At 56.9% G+C, this 16,462-nt stretch overlaps 1 protein-coding gene across 2 annotated transcripts; it reads right to left on the bottom strand.

The window, feature by feature from the left end:
• Positions 1 to 6,574: 6,574 nt before the first annotated feature.
• PTPN7 (protein tyrosine phosphatase non-receptor type 7) lies at positions 6,575 to 16,090 on the bottom strand. 2 transcript variants are annotated; one of them, XM_009097327.4, is made up of 10 exons: positions 15,954 to 16,090; positions 14,507 to 14,735; positions 13,990 to 14,173; positions 13,451 to 13,535; positions 12,822 to 12,898; positions 10,275 to 10,412; positions 9,399 to 9,509; positions 8,686 to 8,843; positions 7,721 to 7,834; positions 6,575 to 7,167 (listed from the first exon to the last, which is right to left on the bottom strand). In XM_009097327.4, exons 2-10 carry the CDS (start codon positions 14,635 to 14,637, stop codon positions 7,074 to 7,076), a joined length of 1,092 nt encoding a protein of 363 aa, XP_009095575.1. In that variant the 5' UTR covers positions 14,638 to 14,735; positions 15,954 to 16,090; the 3' UTR covers positions 6,575 to 7,073. The 2 variants fall into 2 exon arrangements, with proteins under 2 accessions (XP_009095575.1, XP_050841372.1); XM_050985415.1 differs by lacking the exon at positions 10,275 to 10,412.
• Between the last annotated feature and the right edge of the window lie 372 nt (positions 16,091 to 16,462).

The raw sequence follows: 16,462 nt of genomic DNA, 5'->3' as shown, positions 1-16,462 counted from the left end.
CTGAGGGAGGGCGGTGCACCCTCGTACCGCTGCACCGCACAGCCCGGCACATCGCCCCGAGCCCAGCCCTGCGCCCCGACACAGCTGTGCCCCAGCTCCCCTGCAGCCTGCGCCCCAGTATGCCCCCAGCCCGCATTCCTGTGCTCCCAGCACCTCTTCACCTGGTGCCTGCTGCACCCAGCACCCCCACCTCCATCCCCCCTGTGCCCCAGTGCCCCCCGTGCTGTTCCCCTGCACCCGGCAGGTCCATTCCCTGCACCCCTGGCAGTGCCCTGCCACAGCTGGCACCAGCACCTCCAGCCATGCCACGGGGCACACCCCAATCCTGCACCCCAGCCCCCCACACACCTGGGAGTGCCGCTGGGGCCCCTGGCACACACAGCAGGACTGAGCCCTCCTGCCCCACTGCAGCCCGTTCCACTGCCCCCCGGTGTCACCTGTCCCCCTGCTGTCACCTGCCATAGGTACAGCCACGGCAGCACCTGGCCAGCAGCCAAAGCAGGAGCTGCCCCTGGCCATGGCTGCCCCTTGCCCAGGGCTGGTGGCACCCAAAGGAGGGTGTGCCAAGGGAACACCGGGGTGGTGAGGCCCCAGCAGGGCCCCTGGCTCCCAAGGCTTGGGGAGCACCAGTGGGTGAGGGGGAACCTGGAGCTCCAGCCCTGCGGGAGGTGCACCCTGCTGAGATGGGACTTCCACGGGCACAGAGAGGACCTCATCCACCTGCTGTTTTCTTCAGTGGTTTGGGGCCTTTGGGGGCTGTGCTTGGCCTCAGGCCTCAGTTTCCCCAGGTAATGTGTATGTGATGGTTCAGGTGCAGGCTGCAGGGATAGTTCAGGTGCAGGCTGCAGGGATGCTGAGGGTGCTGGGGCTGCAGGTGTTTGAGGGGTGCAGACAGTGAGGGCAGTGCTGGGTGGGGGAGATGCAGGGTGCAGGGGTTGCAGAGGTCCTGGGGTACTTGAGGGTGCAGGGTGTGATCAGTGCAGGAGAACTAGGGGTGCAGGTGTGGGCTGAGCAGGGGTGTGCAGGAGAGCTGGGGGCCATAGGGGGTGCCAGGAGCCCCGAGCAATGTCACAGAAGCTGACAATTCCCACCTGGAGAATGAGACACAACCCAAAGGCGCAGCTCCCTCAAAGGATGTTCCTGTGAGACCTGTACCCAGCCTGCCGCCACAGTAGCCTTCAGCCATCAGGTTGAGCAGCCTCAAAACCCTCTTGCTTTGGCCCTGCTCAGCTCTGCTGGGCTGGGGGTGCAGAGCTGCCCCAGGGGTGTGCTGGCTGTGCCTTGGCTCTGCTGTGCTCTCCCACACTGTGCTGAGCACTCAGGGCAGGGGCTGCCTGGCTGTGCCACTCCAACAGGGCTCAGTTCCATCCACGTGGGATTTGAGCCAGGCCAAAGCAAGGACTGACACACCAGGCTGTGTGCAGTTCCCTCACAGCAGGTCCTTTATTGCAGCAGCTGCTGGGCAGAGCCCACGTGTAGAGGTTGCTGGTGCTCTGTGAGAGACAAAGTGGTGAATCCACTGCTGGGGCTGCCTGAGACAAATGGGACAGGAAATAGGGAAAGTGGGTTGGGGCTCAATTCACCTCACAGTCCCTGACAATTAATGGTGGGGAAGTTTCCCTCATGTGCTATAAGACAGGGGGAAACTGACTTTAGTTTTGGAGACAGAAAGCATTTTGCTCTCCAAGCTGCTGCAGCCTGCTCAGGATCCCTGTGCCCCTGAAGGGAGGCCTGAGGAAGCAGAAATATCATTGTTTTCTGTAATCACCCCTTCAGAATTCCTCATACCAGTGAAAAATTCATCATCCCCCAAATCGTGCATGTAATTTCTCTTGAAGATTTTCTTTTTAATAGAATCAGAGGATTGTTCAGATAGGAAAAGTCCTCTATTACCTTTGAGTCCAACTGAGATCCCAGCACTGCCATGGTCACCACTGAACCATGTCCCATGGTGACTCCACCACTGCCCTGGGCAGCTTGTGCCAGGGCCTGGCCACCCTTTTGGTGAAGAAATCTTTCCTAATATCCAATCTAAACTGCCCCCAGTGCAACTTGAGGCCATTTCTTCTTGTCCTGTGTCTCTGTTTCCTGGGAGCAGAGCCCAACTCCCCCCAGCTCCCCCCTCCTGTCAGGGAGTTGTGCAGAGCCAGAAGGTCCCCCCTGAGCCTTCTCTTTCTCCAGGCTGAGCCCCTTTCCAGCTAGCCCTGGTGCTCCAGCCCCATCCCCAGCTCCATTCCCTTCTCTGGACATGCTCCAGCACTTGGGGTGCCTTTCTTTTCATGAGGGGCCCAAAACTGTACCCACCATTCAAGGTGGGGCCCCACGAATACAGGGGGAAAACAGATTTTTAATAAACATTCCAGCCCAAAGAATGTCCCTACACCAGTTTGGGGCTTCCCCTCAGCATTCCTGTAGCACTGAAGCTGTTCAAGTTTGCCCCTGGATGTTTCTGCAGTCCTTGCCACAGACACTGCCCATCCAGTGCCCAAACCAAACTCACTCCTCACAGCAGGCACTACAGCTCACCCCCACACTAGGAGACATGAACAAATGAGTAAAAAAGATCATTTTCATGCACTATCCCCACCCCACCCACCCTATTTCCCTTATTTCCATCAAGGGGAGTCAGCCCTGACAGATTTGGGGACATTTGGCTGTTTCCCACTGGTTTGAACCAGGGTCCCAAGCTCTACTCCCTGCAGAGGGTCCGTGGTGGCACCTGCAGGGGTCACACAGCAGATCTGTCCCCATGGTGTCACCCCGTGGTGTCCCTGCCAGAGCTGGGGACTGGGCAGAGTCCTGTGCAAGAGCTGGCACCACCCCAGGGCCTCTCCAGACCTGAGAGCCCCAGACTTCTCCATAACATGTTTGACATTCCCAGGAGGGTTTGATATGGATGCTCAACCAAATTCCTTAAGGAAGCAGAGGTCAGGGCTGTGCCAGCCCACGTGGGTGAGGGGAGGCTTTTCCTGGTGCTCCCCTGGCTGAGTTTAACCCTGGCTTACCAAGGAGCAGCACCAAGAGCTGTCACTGCCATGTCCCACAGTGGTCCAGGTGCTCCCAGCCCCCCTCTGGCTCTGAGTGGGTGCTGCTGTGGGCCTCATCCTCTGTGGGCTCCCACCTGCTGCAGGTGCTCCTATGGGGCCTTCTTGAGATCCTGGCACCCCAGTGCTGCTTGGAAATGTCAAAGTATGCCCTGAAATGTCTCCTTTCCTGGTGATGGCTTGGTCACTGATTATTTGGAGTCCACAGGTGCTGTTGGAGCCTGTAGTTACCATCACTCACCTGAGAGCAAAGCTGTTACTCATTACTCAAAGTGCTGGATTTTGGCACATGCTCTGCCTTTCCAAGGACCTGCTGAAGCAGTGCTGTGTTTGATGGCATTGAAGCTTTCCACCAGCTGCAAGTGAATTTGGAGCATTCTGGGTCTACTTGCCACCACCAAAGCTGGTGTGTGCCACAACAGTGATGTGTGCCACGTGGTCACCATGTTTTGTTCTTCCTATCCCAGTGAGTTGTTCCAAGGAGGGGGAATGGACTACCAGCCTGGAAAACCCCAGGCCAAAATTACAGTCATGTGCATAGGACAGGATCTTATATCTTGTATCTTTATACCTAATATATTTTCTTAGATGTAAGAAAGAACTGTTTCACAAAGAGGGAGGCAAGGCCCTGGCACAGAGAAGCTGTGGCTGCCCAATCCCTGGAAGTGCCCAGGGCCAGGTTGGACTTGGAGCAACCTGGGATAGTGGAAGGGGTTGGGACTAGATGGACTTGAAACCCAAACTGTTTTATGTTTGTGTGGAGGAAGGACTTCTCCTGAGCCCTGGGGACATGGTTCTCAGGATGCTGCAACCCAGGACTCCCAGCTCTGCCTGCCTGGCTGGGCTGTACCTCCCCTGGAGCACAGGAACACTGTGAGCAGGATAAGGACAGCTGGGCCCATACCTGGGGTTTAAGTAGGGAACTGAGGAACAGCAGTGTTGTATTGCACTAAATAGTTTATTTAGTTGTTGTTTGCACTGGGTGATGGGAATTCTTTACTAAGTATGTTAGGTCACTTGGATGGGTTTTATCCCTCATACCCCTCCCCAAGGACATCCCATTGGCTGCAATCCTCTCTCCCCCGCCCCCATCCCCTAGGGTATAAAACTTCCTTGTGAGGGTTCCATGTTCTCTTATTCTACCTGGGTTGTTGCCGTTAGAATGTCTTGCACCAAGCCAATAAACAAGGTACTTGTACCCACGTGGAGAAGAGCACTTCTCATGTTTTACTTTCATCTATGCAAGTCTGTGTGGGCTAGAGTCTGAGCTAGCTGGATTTGGACTCATATAAGGCCCAGGAAAACCATGGAATATTGCACAGCAGCAATCTTAGCTGTGCTGAAATCTCTTTTCAGGTTCAGGGGCTTAATGCTAGCCCAGGGCTTGGGAAAGCACAAGATTTTGGAGAGATTCCTTTCCTCTGTCTGCTGGCACCCTGTGCTCTTAATGGACCTGAGGCAGTTTCTCAGGACATGCCAGAGCAGCTCAAACCTGTCACAGCACATGCTACAGTTGAGATGGGCACAATACACAGAGTGTCACCATGTAACATCAGAAGGCTTCAACCCACACAGAGTAGCACCACACCACTTCAGAAGGCTTCAAGCATGTGCTCTTGTTCTTTAGCCCAGCCTTTTACACCCTCATGCTCATGCACTGCCCCTGTGTGCCCTCTGTTCCCTCTGTGGCTGCTCATCACACCTGGGCACTCCATGGCTCATTGCTGTGGGTGCTGCTCACCTGCTTCTCACAGCTGCACCCACTGGGGATGAGGCTGGGCCGGCCCCACTCCCCATCACCACAAACTGTGCTACACAAACCCTGCAGCACCCCTGATGTGGGGTGAGCCCAGGGAGGGTTTGGCATTAACACAGGGGATGGTTCAGGGGGTCAGTGCGCAGAGCATGGAGAGAACTCCCACAGGGGCCAGGTAAGTGTGGAGCAGATGGAGCTGGTAGAAACTGAGATCAAAAGGCAGGAAACCTGCTTAACTGATCATAATCTGCATCAGACAGCTGAGCTGGAAAAACTCCCAGCGCCTGATGGGGAATCTGGGAGGAGGTGACAACACCCCTGGCCCAGCTGTGATCCTGGTGCTGCTCCTGCATGACTTGGGAGACCCTCAGGCAGCCCTTGGCCTGAGCCTGTCCTAAGAGCTCTCCTCTGGACAGCAAACTGAAAGCATGAGGAAAATGGTGTGTGTCCTGCTGTCCAGGAGTGCAGGAAAACTGTCCAGGTGCAGTCTGCAAGTCTTCAACTTCTCCTGCCTGATGGCCATGGATGAGGAAAGACTTGAGGAGGGGGATGCTGAATAAAGCCTGTCTCACAACTCAAATCTCTATGGGTGTCTCAGAGATACAAAGGCAACAGTGTTACACCAAATTACCTGAAAGGACAAAGGCCTGAGCCATGCATTCACCCACAGGGAGCTTGCAGAAGCTCCACAGCCTCTCCAAGTGCCTGAGCATCACACAGGAGTCCCACAGAGAACACAATTCTCCCCCAAATCACCTGGCTGGGCAGGCTGGGGCATGAGAAAGGGCTGACCTGGCAGTAGGAGCAGGGGGATTTCTCTGCCAGGGGGATGGAAATGCAGCAGGTGAAAGGATGTCACTTGAGATCTCCTTTTCCTGCTCCTGGGCCAGGAAGCAGATTTGTTCCTGGTGCCAAGGGAGGGAAGTGGGCAGGGAAGACCATTGGGCAGCAATTCAGCTGCATTTTGGGGAGCCATGGAGTGGGGAAGGGGTAGTCATGCACACAGCCCTGAGCTGGGGAAGCTCAGGGAGCCCAGGCAAGCTCAGACTCATTCAGCAGGAAGACTGAGCCTTTTCTCCCTGGATCTCACACTGGGTCATGTCAGGGCTTAGGACATGGGTAGGCACAGACTGGACATTTCCCATCTCCTTCACAGCCCTCACTGCCCAAGTGGGTGTTTGATGCCCATTGGCAAGGGCAGCTTTGTATACCTTCACAGTACTTCAAAATACTTCCCAGAGTATTTCCATCTCCATGCTTTTTGACAAAATGTTTTTCCATCTTCTATTTTTTCCCCCGGATTTATCAGTTAAAAGGACAACCTAATAAAACCAAATATTATTTTGTTCTGATTTCAGAAAAAAAAAAAATTAAAAATCCCCACCCTCATGTAACAAAAGGCAATTGGGAACACATCACTTGCAAACTGCACTTGGGAATCTCCCCTGCTAGAGAGAGGGGAGGTCTGGGTTGAATATTGGGGAAATTTCTTCCCTGAAAGGGTGCTCAGGCACTGGCACAGGCTGCCCAGGGAGGTGGTGGACTCACCATCCCTGGAGGTGTTCAAGAAACAAATGTACATGGCAATTCATGATGCAGTTTAGTGGGCTCAGTGGGGTTTGATCAGAGGTGGCACTCGATGATCTTGGAGGTCTTTTCCAACCTTAGCAATTCTATGATTGTACTTTAAGGCTGTTGAGAAGGTGTTGGCTGAAGGTGGAAAGGAAAGCAATCTGTAGAACGCTGCTAGTGACTGTGCACCAAGCCATCAAGGTGTGTCTTTAGCAAGAAGAATTTACTGGTGCATGTTTGGAGCAAGCCCAGCCCTGCCCACAAAGGATGCACAGCCAGGACAGAGGCTCTGTTTATTTCAGGGTTGTTCCACCAGCGCTGTGTCTGACAGGGTGGACATTTGTGTGCAGCTGAAAGGCAAACCACGCTCCCAGCATCTGCCAGCTGCAGTTCCTCCACACAGCTTGCTCTTCTTGGTCAGGATCTTGCACCTCTCAAAAGCCAAAGCTGTTTTCTATGGGTGAAATCTACCTGGAGCCAGCAGCAGTGGCCACCTCGAGCAGGCAGTGCAGCACCTCACCTTGCTCATCCCCAGGGTCCAAAGCCACAGTCGGGGTTGGCTGGGCTGTGCTCATCCCAAGGGATACTCATGCTGCTGCTCTGTGGCCTGGCAGCATCAGGAGGGGTTTTGGTGAAGGTGTCCCCAAGATGGTGCAGGAGAGGTCAGAGCAGGGAGCCACAGGCCCGGTGGGAGCCCTGCACTAGTAGGCTGCCCCCTCTGGCAGCTGGGAGGCGTAGAGAGCCAGCGTGTGATGGAGGAACTGGTACTGCTCACTCGTCTGGATCATCCCACCCCTGCCAGGGAAAGGCAGGGCCCAATGACACTTCACCAGACACAGAACCCTGCTCCAGCTCTCTGCTCCCAGGGCGCAAACATTCCTGCTTTACCAGCCATGTCAAGATGCCTCTGAAACAGGCACGAGAGCAGCCCAAAGAATAGAGTGGTTCAGAAGCATTGCTGGGCTGTTCAAAATGAGATTAGCAGCTGATTTGGTGCTAATTTTCACCTGTATTTCTTGAAAAGTGGCCAGGTGGAGTGTTTCTGGATTTAGTGGCTGAGCAGGACGGGAGGAGCAGATGGCTGCCAGGTTCACAGTCCCTCTCCTCTCCCTCATGCCCTCATGTCAGAGCTACAAGAGCTCTGACTGCAGAACCAGCCTGGCACTGGGAATTGTTTGCTATTCACACACCTGCATCCCCCAGACACCCTTCTGGTTTCCAGCAGAAATAATGCCCGTGCCCCTTAGGATGCCCATCCCCATGTCTCTGCCACATCCCTCCCACAGCCCTGCTCTCAGGCTGGCACCCAACAGGACCCTGCAGGGAGCCCCCTGCCCTGTGTACCCACCTGTCTATGCGCAGATGGCACACGATGCCAAGGATATCCACCTCCCCCGTGTCCTGCAGCTGCTGGCACCCGATCCTGGTGGCAATGAAGCAGCCGGTGCGGCCGATGCCCGCGCTGCAGGGCAGACACAGCTGTGAGCACCCACAGCACCCACTGCCTGCACGTGCGTTGCTGAGCTGGTGTACTCCTGGATTGTGATTTCTGCCTAGAGGGATGCTGGGGTCCTGGCCCCAGCTGCCAGGCCAAGGTTCTGAGCCAGGCACCAAAAGCTGTGGGCTGGGGTCACTCTGCCATGGCAGGGAGTTCTTGCTGTGTGGTACAGCCTGGCTGAGGCTGCTCTGCAAGCACAAAACCAGTCTTGGCCCATCCTTGTGCAGTGCAGGGGGCTCTGCAGCCCCTCCCCTCCCAGCTGGGCTCTAACCCCAGCACCAGGTTTGCACTCAGCCTGCAGCAGTGCATGCTGCATGTTCCCTAGGGACAAACAGGTGCTCTGCTCCACTGTTCCCACATTCACTCAGCAAGGAGAGAATAGGCAGAGGCCACCTCCTGCAGGAGGGCTGTCCTGAAACATGGCTCTACATCCAAGCCATAGGCCATGCTGGGTGGCACAGGAAGCAGGAATGGGTCAGGTTCAAAGGGACCAACCATGGGGTCACCTGGTTCCATCTCCCGGCTCAAGCAGGATCTTCCAGAGCTGGAGCTGTGGGTGTAGGGTGGGGCTGGTAGCTGGGTCTCAAATGCAGACCCCTCCTGCTCCCACCCTGCCGGAGCCCAGTGTGGCAGGATATGCCACTCTAATGCCACCATCATGCTGCCAGGACAGGAGCTGCTGATTGACAGCTCTGCTGGGGGGTGGCTGTGCCCTGGGATTTCTGTACCACAGTGGGACCTGTGCGTGAGGACTCACGGGGGATTGACCCCGACGAGGAGCACAGACAGGGCTCAGGTGAGGTGCAAGCTCTTACCTGCAGTGCACCACAATGGGCCCTGGGCTGGCTGCAGTCTGCAGAGCCTCCTCCACCTTGGCCACCAGGTGCAGCAGGGGCTTGGCTGACTCAGGTGTCTGCTGGTCCGGCCAGGAGGGGAAGAGGATGTGCTTGACCTTGCGGCATTCCTTCCCAAGCTTTTCCAGCAGAGGACAAAGAGAAATGGGGATGTGAGGGCACAGGCCAGATGAAACAGGGAGTTCAGCTCAGTAGAGCCCAAGCAGCCCATACCCATTTCAGCTACTCTCCTCCTGAATCCCTCTTTGAGCCTCAGCCACACATGAGGAAGAGACGGATGTGTCTCCATCCCAGAGGATGGGAACAGATGCAGAGTGTTCCAATACTGCCACCAGAGTCCAGGCAAAGCAAGCCAGATCCTTTAGGCTGGGGTCAGCCCAGGATGACACAGAGCCCATGGGGCAGAGCCCAGTGACACAGTGCAAAAACACCAGGCTGGTGCTGCTCTGCCCAGATGACCCCATCTCCTCTGCACCCCAGGGCTGGCTCCTGCTCCCTCCCAGCCTCCCCAGGCTCTGCACACCCCTCCTCTGGCAGGGCCCTCCTGAGAATCATGAACCCTCCTCTTTCCTGTCACGGAGCATTGCCATCTCATCAGAGATGCCAGGAGTGTCAGGGGCACTGCTAGGCCCCAAGTGCTCCCTCTGTGCCCCCAGGATGAGGCTCAGACCCACCTGGATGGAGAGATCCCGCACCACGTACTCCACAGACTCGCTCACCCCCTGCACGTGGATGGTGAAGGGGCCATAGGTGCCCTCCTTCTCGGGCCAGTAGTGAACACATTTCTGGAGAAGAAGGCAGGTTTGTGGCTGTAGAGATGCTCAAGGCACCCAAGGACCCTCCTCAAGGATGTTTGAACTGTGCTTGAGTCATTGCTTTTGGGAGAGTTCCTTACATTGGGGGTGGTAGGGGAGTGGGGAAGGTGGAGGTAGAGTGATAGAGAGAGAAAGCAAAGAAGGGATAGATCCCTACCCCTGCAACCTCTCCCATGCTCTGCCCTGGCTTTCAGGCCCAAGGGATGTGTATCCCTGCTCAGCCCAGGAAGCTTCCAGATGCACCAGGACCCAGGGCAGAGAGAGAGAAGGGAGCAAGGACATGGCCAGGAAAGAGTTTCCAGTTCTCACTTCTCCCCCAGGCAGGTGCTGTTGGCTCCCATCCCAGAAGCAGTGGGCAGCAGTGCCCCTCTGGCACCCCAGAGCTCTCCCCTGGGCTGGATCCCCTGGCTGAGAGCTCTCAGAGCTCTGGGGGGCTGGAGGGGCACTGCTGCCCACTGCTTCTGCCCCATTCCTGGGGGCTGCCCTAAACACTTTATCCTATTATCCAGCTGGTAAAGCATGCCCAGAGCACACAGCTGTGTGAGGAGGAAAACCAGACAAGGCCAAGGCTGCAGCCCTGGGGATCTCTTCCTCCACTTGTGATTCATCAGGGAACCCTCTGAGACAATAGCAGAGTGAGTGGGTGCACAGCCCCACATTTGGCCTCACACAGCCCTCCAGTGCCATCAGCAACCCCCTCCCGCTGTGCCCAGGGCTGGGCAGGCTCCGTGGTACCTCCTTGCACTCCTGAAGCTCGGTGATCATGACGATGATGGGAGCCTCCTCCTGCCACACCATCTGCCAGAAGTCGCTCACGGTGTTCAGCAGGGGGCCCTGTGTAGCGATGTACTCCCGGGGCCGCCCCGCGTAGCCCTGCCGAGCACAGCCTGTCAGGGACCCGGGGCACCCTGAGGGCACCGGGGCTGTGCCCAGCTCACTCCAGCCCTCACCACGCTTTTCACCTCCACGCTTTAGAGACTGAGCTACACGTCCTGCTTCCTACTAAACCTGTCCTTAAAATGCTTTTACAGACCTGCTGAGGAGCCACCAGGCATCCTCCCCACCCCACTGGTCCCATCATGCAGATGGCCTTGCACACCCAAGGTCACTATCAGTGTGCAAACAGCTGATGGATGCCTTGGTAAGGCAAAGCTCACACAAGGAGCTGCACTCACTGTGGCAATTTCCACAAGGACAAGCAGGAATCCCTGCTTCACAGCTCCAGGCATCCTCTGTCCCCAGACACTTCTCCTGGTATAAAATTGCCAGAGGTATAGAAAATCCAGTCCTTGCCAGCAATCTGTAAATGGTTTGGTCTCACAAGAAGTTGCACAGGCCCAGCTAAGGGACAGGAATGTTTTCAGGAACATTTTGCAGAGCCCTATTTTCATGCCTTGAAATGATTTATTTTTCCTAGGAAATGTGATTTTCCATTCAGGAGACCTGGGGGTGTCAACTGTGGGAATTCCACCTTCCCCCCACAGCCATGCTCAAAAACATTTCATGGAGCACCTCAGCAGGAAGAGCATCAATTCCAGGTGGGGCAGATGTGATCAAGCACCTGCAGAACCCTCCCAGATTCCTGTGCCTCCCAGGCATGCCCAGGCAGGATGGGTTGCCAATTTTCTGATGTGCCCACAAATTCCTGCACTGCTAGACCTCTGAGGAGGCAAGGGGAAGGAAGGGGTCAGGAAATAGCAGCTGCACACAGGGGGGAATGGGCACAGGTGTGTGCAGGTGTGTGTGCCACAGGGACAGGCAGTGCTTGTGCATTGCCATCAGCCAGGTGAGGCAGAGGGGATGCAACAAGAGGGGGAGATGTTGGAGTTCTGGATGCTGAGAGTTTTACACTTTCTGTGCTGGCAGGCACTGACCCACAGGGGAACACTGTGTTTGACCTGGAGCTGTAGAGAGGGCTCCCAAAATTGATGGATAGCACTAGGATTAATAGTGTAGTTTAGTTAGAAGAGTGTAATATCACTGAGTAGAAATTTAAGAGTTTAGAGTTTTAGAATACAATAATATATATAGAACTAAAATAGAAGTTTTAAAGCAGTTACTAGTCCTTATTCTTCATAAGTTTAAGTAGTGTTTTGTAATTAGACAAAAAAACCCACATTGTGGACTTTGAGTTATTATTTGAGTTATTGAGCTAAAAGTGAAAATAATTTAGGTGTCATTTCTTAATTAAATAGTTTAGCCTTAAAAGACCTTGTAAAGTCCAGCATTCCTGGGTGTCCCACACCCCGGGGTGTAGGGACAGGGTGGCAGTGTCACCTGATGTGCAGCTGCCAGACTGCCTCAGGAAGACACAGCTCCTCTGCTGCTCATGGGCAAACTGCCCCTGGAGCTCCCAGCAGCTCTGGGCACAGTGCTCCATCTCAAGGAGCTCTCACCCTCCCTGCTGGGTGCTGCTGTGGGTCTGAGCCACAAGCAGCACCAGAAAAGAAAAGCTCCTGACTGCCCTCCAGCTCCACCTCCCAGGGGTTTGTGTGTCACCCCAGCCAGCACCTTTTGTGGGCTGCTTTTCCAAGTCCTGCTTTCCCTCACTGCCTCACTCTCAGCACCCACAGCCCCCCTCTGCTTCCCAGGCCCTGGGCAGCCCCAAGGGCAGGATGCTGCAGTGAGATCAGTTGCTCAGCCAGAACCCTGCCCACCAGGCAAAGCTGGCACCTGGCTCACAGAGATCCTATTCTGGCAGAGACTGCAGCCTAGAAGGGTTTGCACAGGGATGGAATAAAAACCACATTGCCTAAGTAATCCCCTAGGCTCTGGGGATTTCTCAGTCTCTGGAAAGGAACCCTACCACCTGCCAAACATGAGCCACACCCCATCTTCATTACTTCCCTTCCTGGGAAATTGCAGCAAGCTCCCTGAGCAGAGAGGAAATCCCAGGATGAGTGAGGTTTGAGGATCTCTGAGCTGCCATAACCTGCTGACACAGCTTGCCTCCCATGCCTTTGCCAGACAATGGGCCAGTGTGTGAGGAGCAGATGGAGAAGCCACTGCAAGGTAGCCTTTTGGGGTGCTCAGTGTACCCAGGAGCTGAGAGCAGCTCCCTTGTGAGACTCTCCCACCACAGGAACAGTGTATCTGCCCTCTGCAGATGGAGCCACATCTCCAGCTCCAACAGAGGTGGCAAGTTAAGTCTGCAGCCCCAGGGCAGCCACAGGAGAGCAGGTGACAGTGCCCCAGCATGTGTGGCACCTGCAGTGACCCAGTGTGGCACCTGCAGCCTGATGCCCTGGGAGCCCTGGGCTGCAGCCCTGGGAGGACACTCACTGTGATGTAGTTGGCATTTATGTAGCTGTCTTCCTCCTGGCTCCCAGCCCTCCTGAGGCAGACCCGGCTCTCAGGATCTGAAAGATGTCACAGGTCTCACCCAAGGGACTGATCCTGCCCATCCTCCCTCCTCAGCCTCAGGGGCTGGAGGCTGAGCCCTCCTGCTCCATGCCATGCCCAGAGCTGTCTGCACCCTCCCTCAGGCCTGTTCTTGTCCCCCTTCAGCCTGGCTCCCCCAGCAGGGCACAGCCCAAACCTGCAGTGCCAGAGTGAGCAGGTGGGGTAACTCACCTGCAGTGATCCCCAGGATATCCACAGAAGCTTAAAAGGTCTTGTAAAGAAAAACCCAGCATTCCTGGGTGACTAGAGCCCAGCTGAGCTCCTCCACAACACCCTCAGCCTTTACCCTCTCAGGACCAAGCCCTCGGGACAAGGAAGGCCCCACGAGTGAGGCACACCTGGGTAGGAGCAGCTCCCCATGTACCCCCAGCACTGTGCATACCCCTGCAAGGAGGAGCAGCAACAGCACCCAGGGGTGCCCACCCCAGTGCCAGGGCTGCTCTGAGCCACCCCTCACTCCACAGGCAAACACAGGCAAACGGGAGGCAAAGGGACACAGTGGCACCTACTGGGGAGAATGGTTTTGTATCTGTCCTTGAAAGCACGCCCAGGGATTTCCAGCTCCTCTGGACTCACAAAGTTGGGTGGGATTTTCTGCAGGGGGAGAACACAGCGGTGAGGAAAAGCGCATTGCTGCCATGTGTATCCCCTGGTGATGGCAGACCTGGCTGCCCAGCAGGGCAGAGCTGACCCTGACCCAGGGGCATCAGCAGAGATGCTAGCTTTTGGGATGAGTCCTGGCTTTACTCTAGTTGTGGTGGGACTCCTTCCAGAGAGGCAGTGCTGGGAGAAGAGCATGGCATGGCAGGGCAGGGCAGGGCAGGGCAGGGCAGGGTTTTCCAGGGACCCCAACAGGACACGTGTGCACCAAGGAGCAGGTGGGACCTGGGCACCCCTCCCCTCTGTCTGCCCACACCCTCTGCCCTCCCACTGGGTCTGTGGGGCACACCTGGGCTCAGAGCCTGATGTTCACCCCGTCAGCCCCACCCCTGCCAGCCCCTGGCACCCCTCCTGTGAGGAGGGAGAGGGAAAATTGTCATCATCGCACCGAAAACTCCTCCTGGAGCTGTGCCAGGCTCTGGGCGTGCTGCTGGAGCTCCTGTTTCCTCAGCACGTGGCTGGATGTCCTCAGAAACTTCAGTGTGATGTCCCGTGGCGTGCAGACAGGCTGGATGGGCTCCACGTTCCCTAGAGAGCTCATATCCAGCACTAGTGACACATTGGAGCCCCTCCTGCAAGGCACAGTGGTCCCTGGCTGACCTACTGCCACCCTGGGACAGAAGGACAGCCTACCCCACTGCACCATCAGTTAAAACCACCCCACACTGAGCAAAGGCCAGATGGAGATGCCAGCAGATGGGGAGATTGAGGAACAAGGAACTAGCTGATCATTTGGCCTTTCTGCTGGGAAAGAAAAGTCCCCTGAAGGACAGAAGGTGTTTTTGGTCCTGGGCTGGGTGGGGGCCAGAGCTGCCTCCACACTCAGAGCTGGCAGCTGCTGGCAGGATGGAATGTCAGGGGAGCCTGGGATGAGCAGTGCCATGGGTACCCTGAGGCACACTCACCTCTCCTGGAGTCGCACATGCTTCTTGGCAGGGGGACTGGGCTTGTCTGCCTTGTCCATGTCCTCTGCAGCTGCCTGGGCTGCCAGGCTGCCCCTATGAACTCTGGAGCACACCAAGCAGGCCTGGACCATGCTGCAGCAACCACAGAGCCCTCGTCCTGAAGAACAGCAGGGCCACACAGGGGGCTCTCAGCTCCTGGGAGAGCATGGAGCCATCAGAGGAGAAGCAGCTGGAAAAGAAAAGTCAGATCTGAGAGACACCACAAGGCTGGATGGAGCCCCCACAGTTGGTCTGCAAGCAAAGGACGGATTTTAAGTGCTCAGTTGTCCTGGAAGCAGGATCCCCAGCCTCTGTATGCAGGGGATGCCTGCAGCACTGCAGCCCACACTGGTGACCCTGGGAATGGCACCAAGGGCCACCTGCCTCCCCTGAGGGGAAGACACCCACCCTGTGGTGACAGGCACATTCTGGTTTGGGGAAGCCCCAGATGCTCTCCACCTCCATGGAAGCACATGCCATGTGTTCCCAGCCCTTCCGCATCACATCCCCCTGCTTCATCCTGGGGCCATGGTGGGGGAATGGGAGCTGGAATGTCTGAGCACAGCAATGCTCAGCAGGTGACATGAGGTGGCTGTAGCCACTGCACGGAGCCTGGCCATCTCCTGCTGCAGGGACACACAGACCAGGCACCCTCAACAGCCTCACGGCCCTAGGACAGCCTCCTCCATCCTGCAGGTCACAGCAACTGTCGAGAGGAAACTGCTTTATCTGGGTGGTTGAGCAAAAGGCCGTGGGGCAGCCCAGCTGGGGAAGGTGCCAGACATCCTCCATCACCAGGGGTGGGGAGATGCAGGAGATACTGACTCAGCCCTGGGCACAGCTCCTCATGGTGCAGGCAGCACCCTGGGATCTGAGCTCCTCCTCATCCCCTGCTTCCTCCATGAGCAGGAGACAGACCCAGAGCCAGGGAATGATGCAGAGTCAGAGCTCTAGGTGGGCAAAGAGTGGGATCCCAGTCAGCTCATCTGCTTGGGGAGGTCTTGTGGAGAGCTGCTGTCCACATGGTGGTTGGGAACACAGCTAGGGCAGGAGCTGCTGCCCAGTGGCATTTCTGGGAGTGGCAACGTCACCGCTGCCACTCACAACATTCCCATGCCCCATGCAGGGTGTTCTCAGTCCAAGCAGGACAAGAGCAGCTGCTGACCAGACACAGCCCAGGCTCCCATCCTAGTCTGGCCAGGAAACACCTGGGAGATGCCAGGGAAGCACCTCAGCTCCCATGGCCTGCCAATCATCCTGGCCTTCCTGGCACTGCCATGCACACACACATGCCCACCACCCCTGGCACAGGCCTGGCACTGCCTGGGGGCTCTCCTGCCCAGCCTGGTGCCCTGGGAGCTGCCCTGGGGGCTCTCCTGTCCCTCCTGGTGCCCTGGGGGCTGCCTACCTGCTGCCCTGTGGCGAGGGCTCCTCGGTCCCGGCCCAGGCCCGCGGCACCGTGCGCTCGGCCTGACAGCAGGGTTTGAAAGTGTTCAGGAAGCCGCTTATCAAAGGAGCTGCTGCCTGTGCTGCTTCCTCTCCCTCCTTCTCCCCCACCCCGGCAGCCGCCCACACACATACCGGCCACAGCTCCGCAGCTCGGCCCTGCCCGCCCGGCCCTGCTCCCCCCGGCCCGCCTGCCCCGGGCACGGCCCGGCCTCCCCGGAGCCCCGGCGGGCTCCACAGGCAGCTCCGACGGTGCTGGGGTGAGCTCGATGGCCTCTGTGACATGCCATGGCCAGCCCTGGTGCCACCCACGGGGCACGGAGGGATGGGCAGGAGCCAGCCATGGGGGTAGGAGGCGTGAGGAGGGTTGCTTGGCATGGTGCAGTGGGGCTGCTCTGGGGGCACTACATTGCACAGCCCCTCAGGAAGCCAGGATGAATCCTCCCACACTGCAATCAATCCTCCCACGCT

Source organism: Serinus canaria, chromosome 26 (genome assembly GCF_022539315.1).
Source record: "Serinus canaria isolate serCan28SL12 chromosome 26, serCan2020, whole genome shotgun sequence".
Taxonomy (NCBI): domain Eukaryota; kingdom Metazoa; phylum Chordata; class Aves; order Passeriformes; family Fringillidae; genus Serinus; species Serinus canaria.
This window is presented reverse-complemented; position numbering and strand designations above follow the sequence as displayed.

Coding starts and splice junctions, on each gene's coding strand:
- PTPN7 (XM_009097327.4), bottom strand. CDS start 14,637: ATGGTCCAGGCCTGCTTGGTGTGCTCCAGAGTTCATAGGGGCAGCCTG. Junction 13,536..13,989: donor AGCTCCAGGAGGAGTTTTCG/GTGCGATGATGA, acceptor CTCCCCCTGCAG/AAAATCCCACCCAACTTTGT. Junction 7,168..7,720: donor TGCCATCTGCGCATAGACAG/GTGGGTACACAG, acceptor TTTCCCTGGCAG/GGGTGGGATGATCCAGACGA.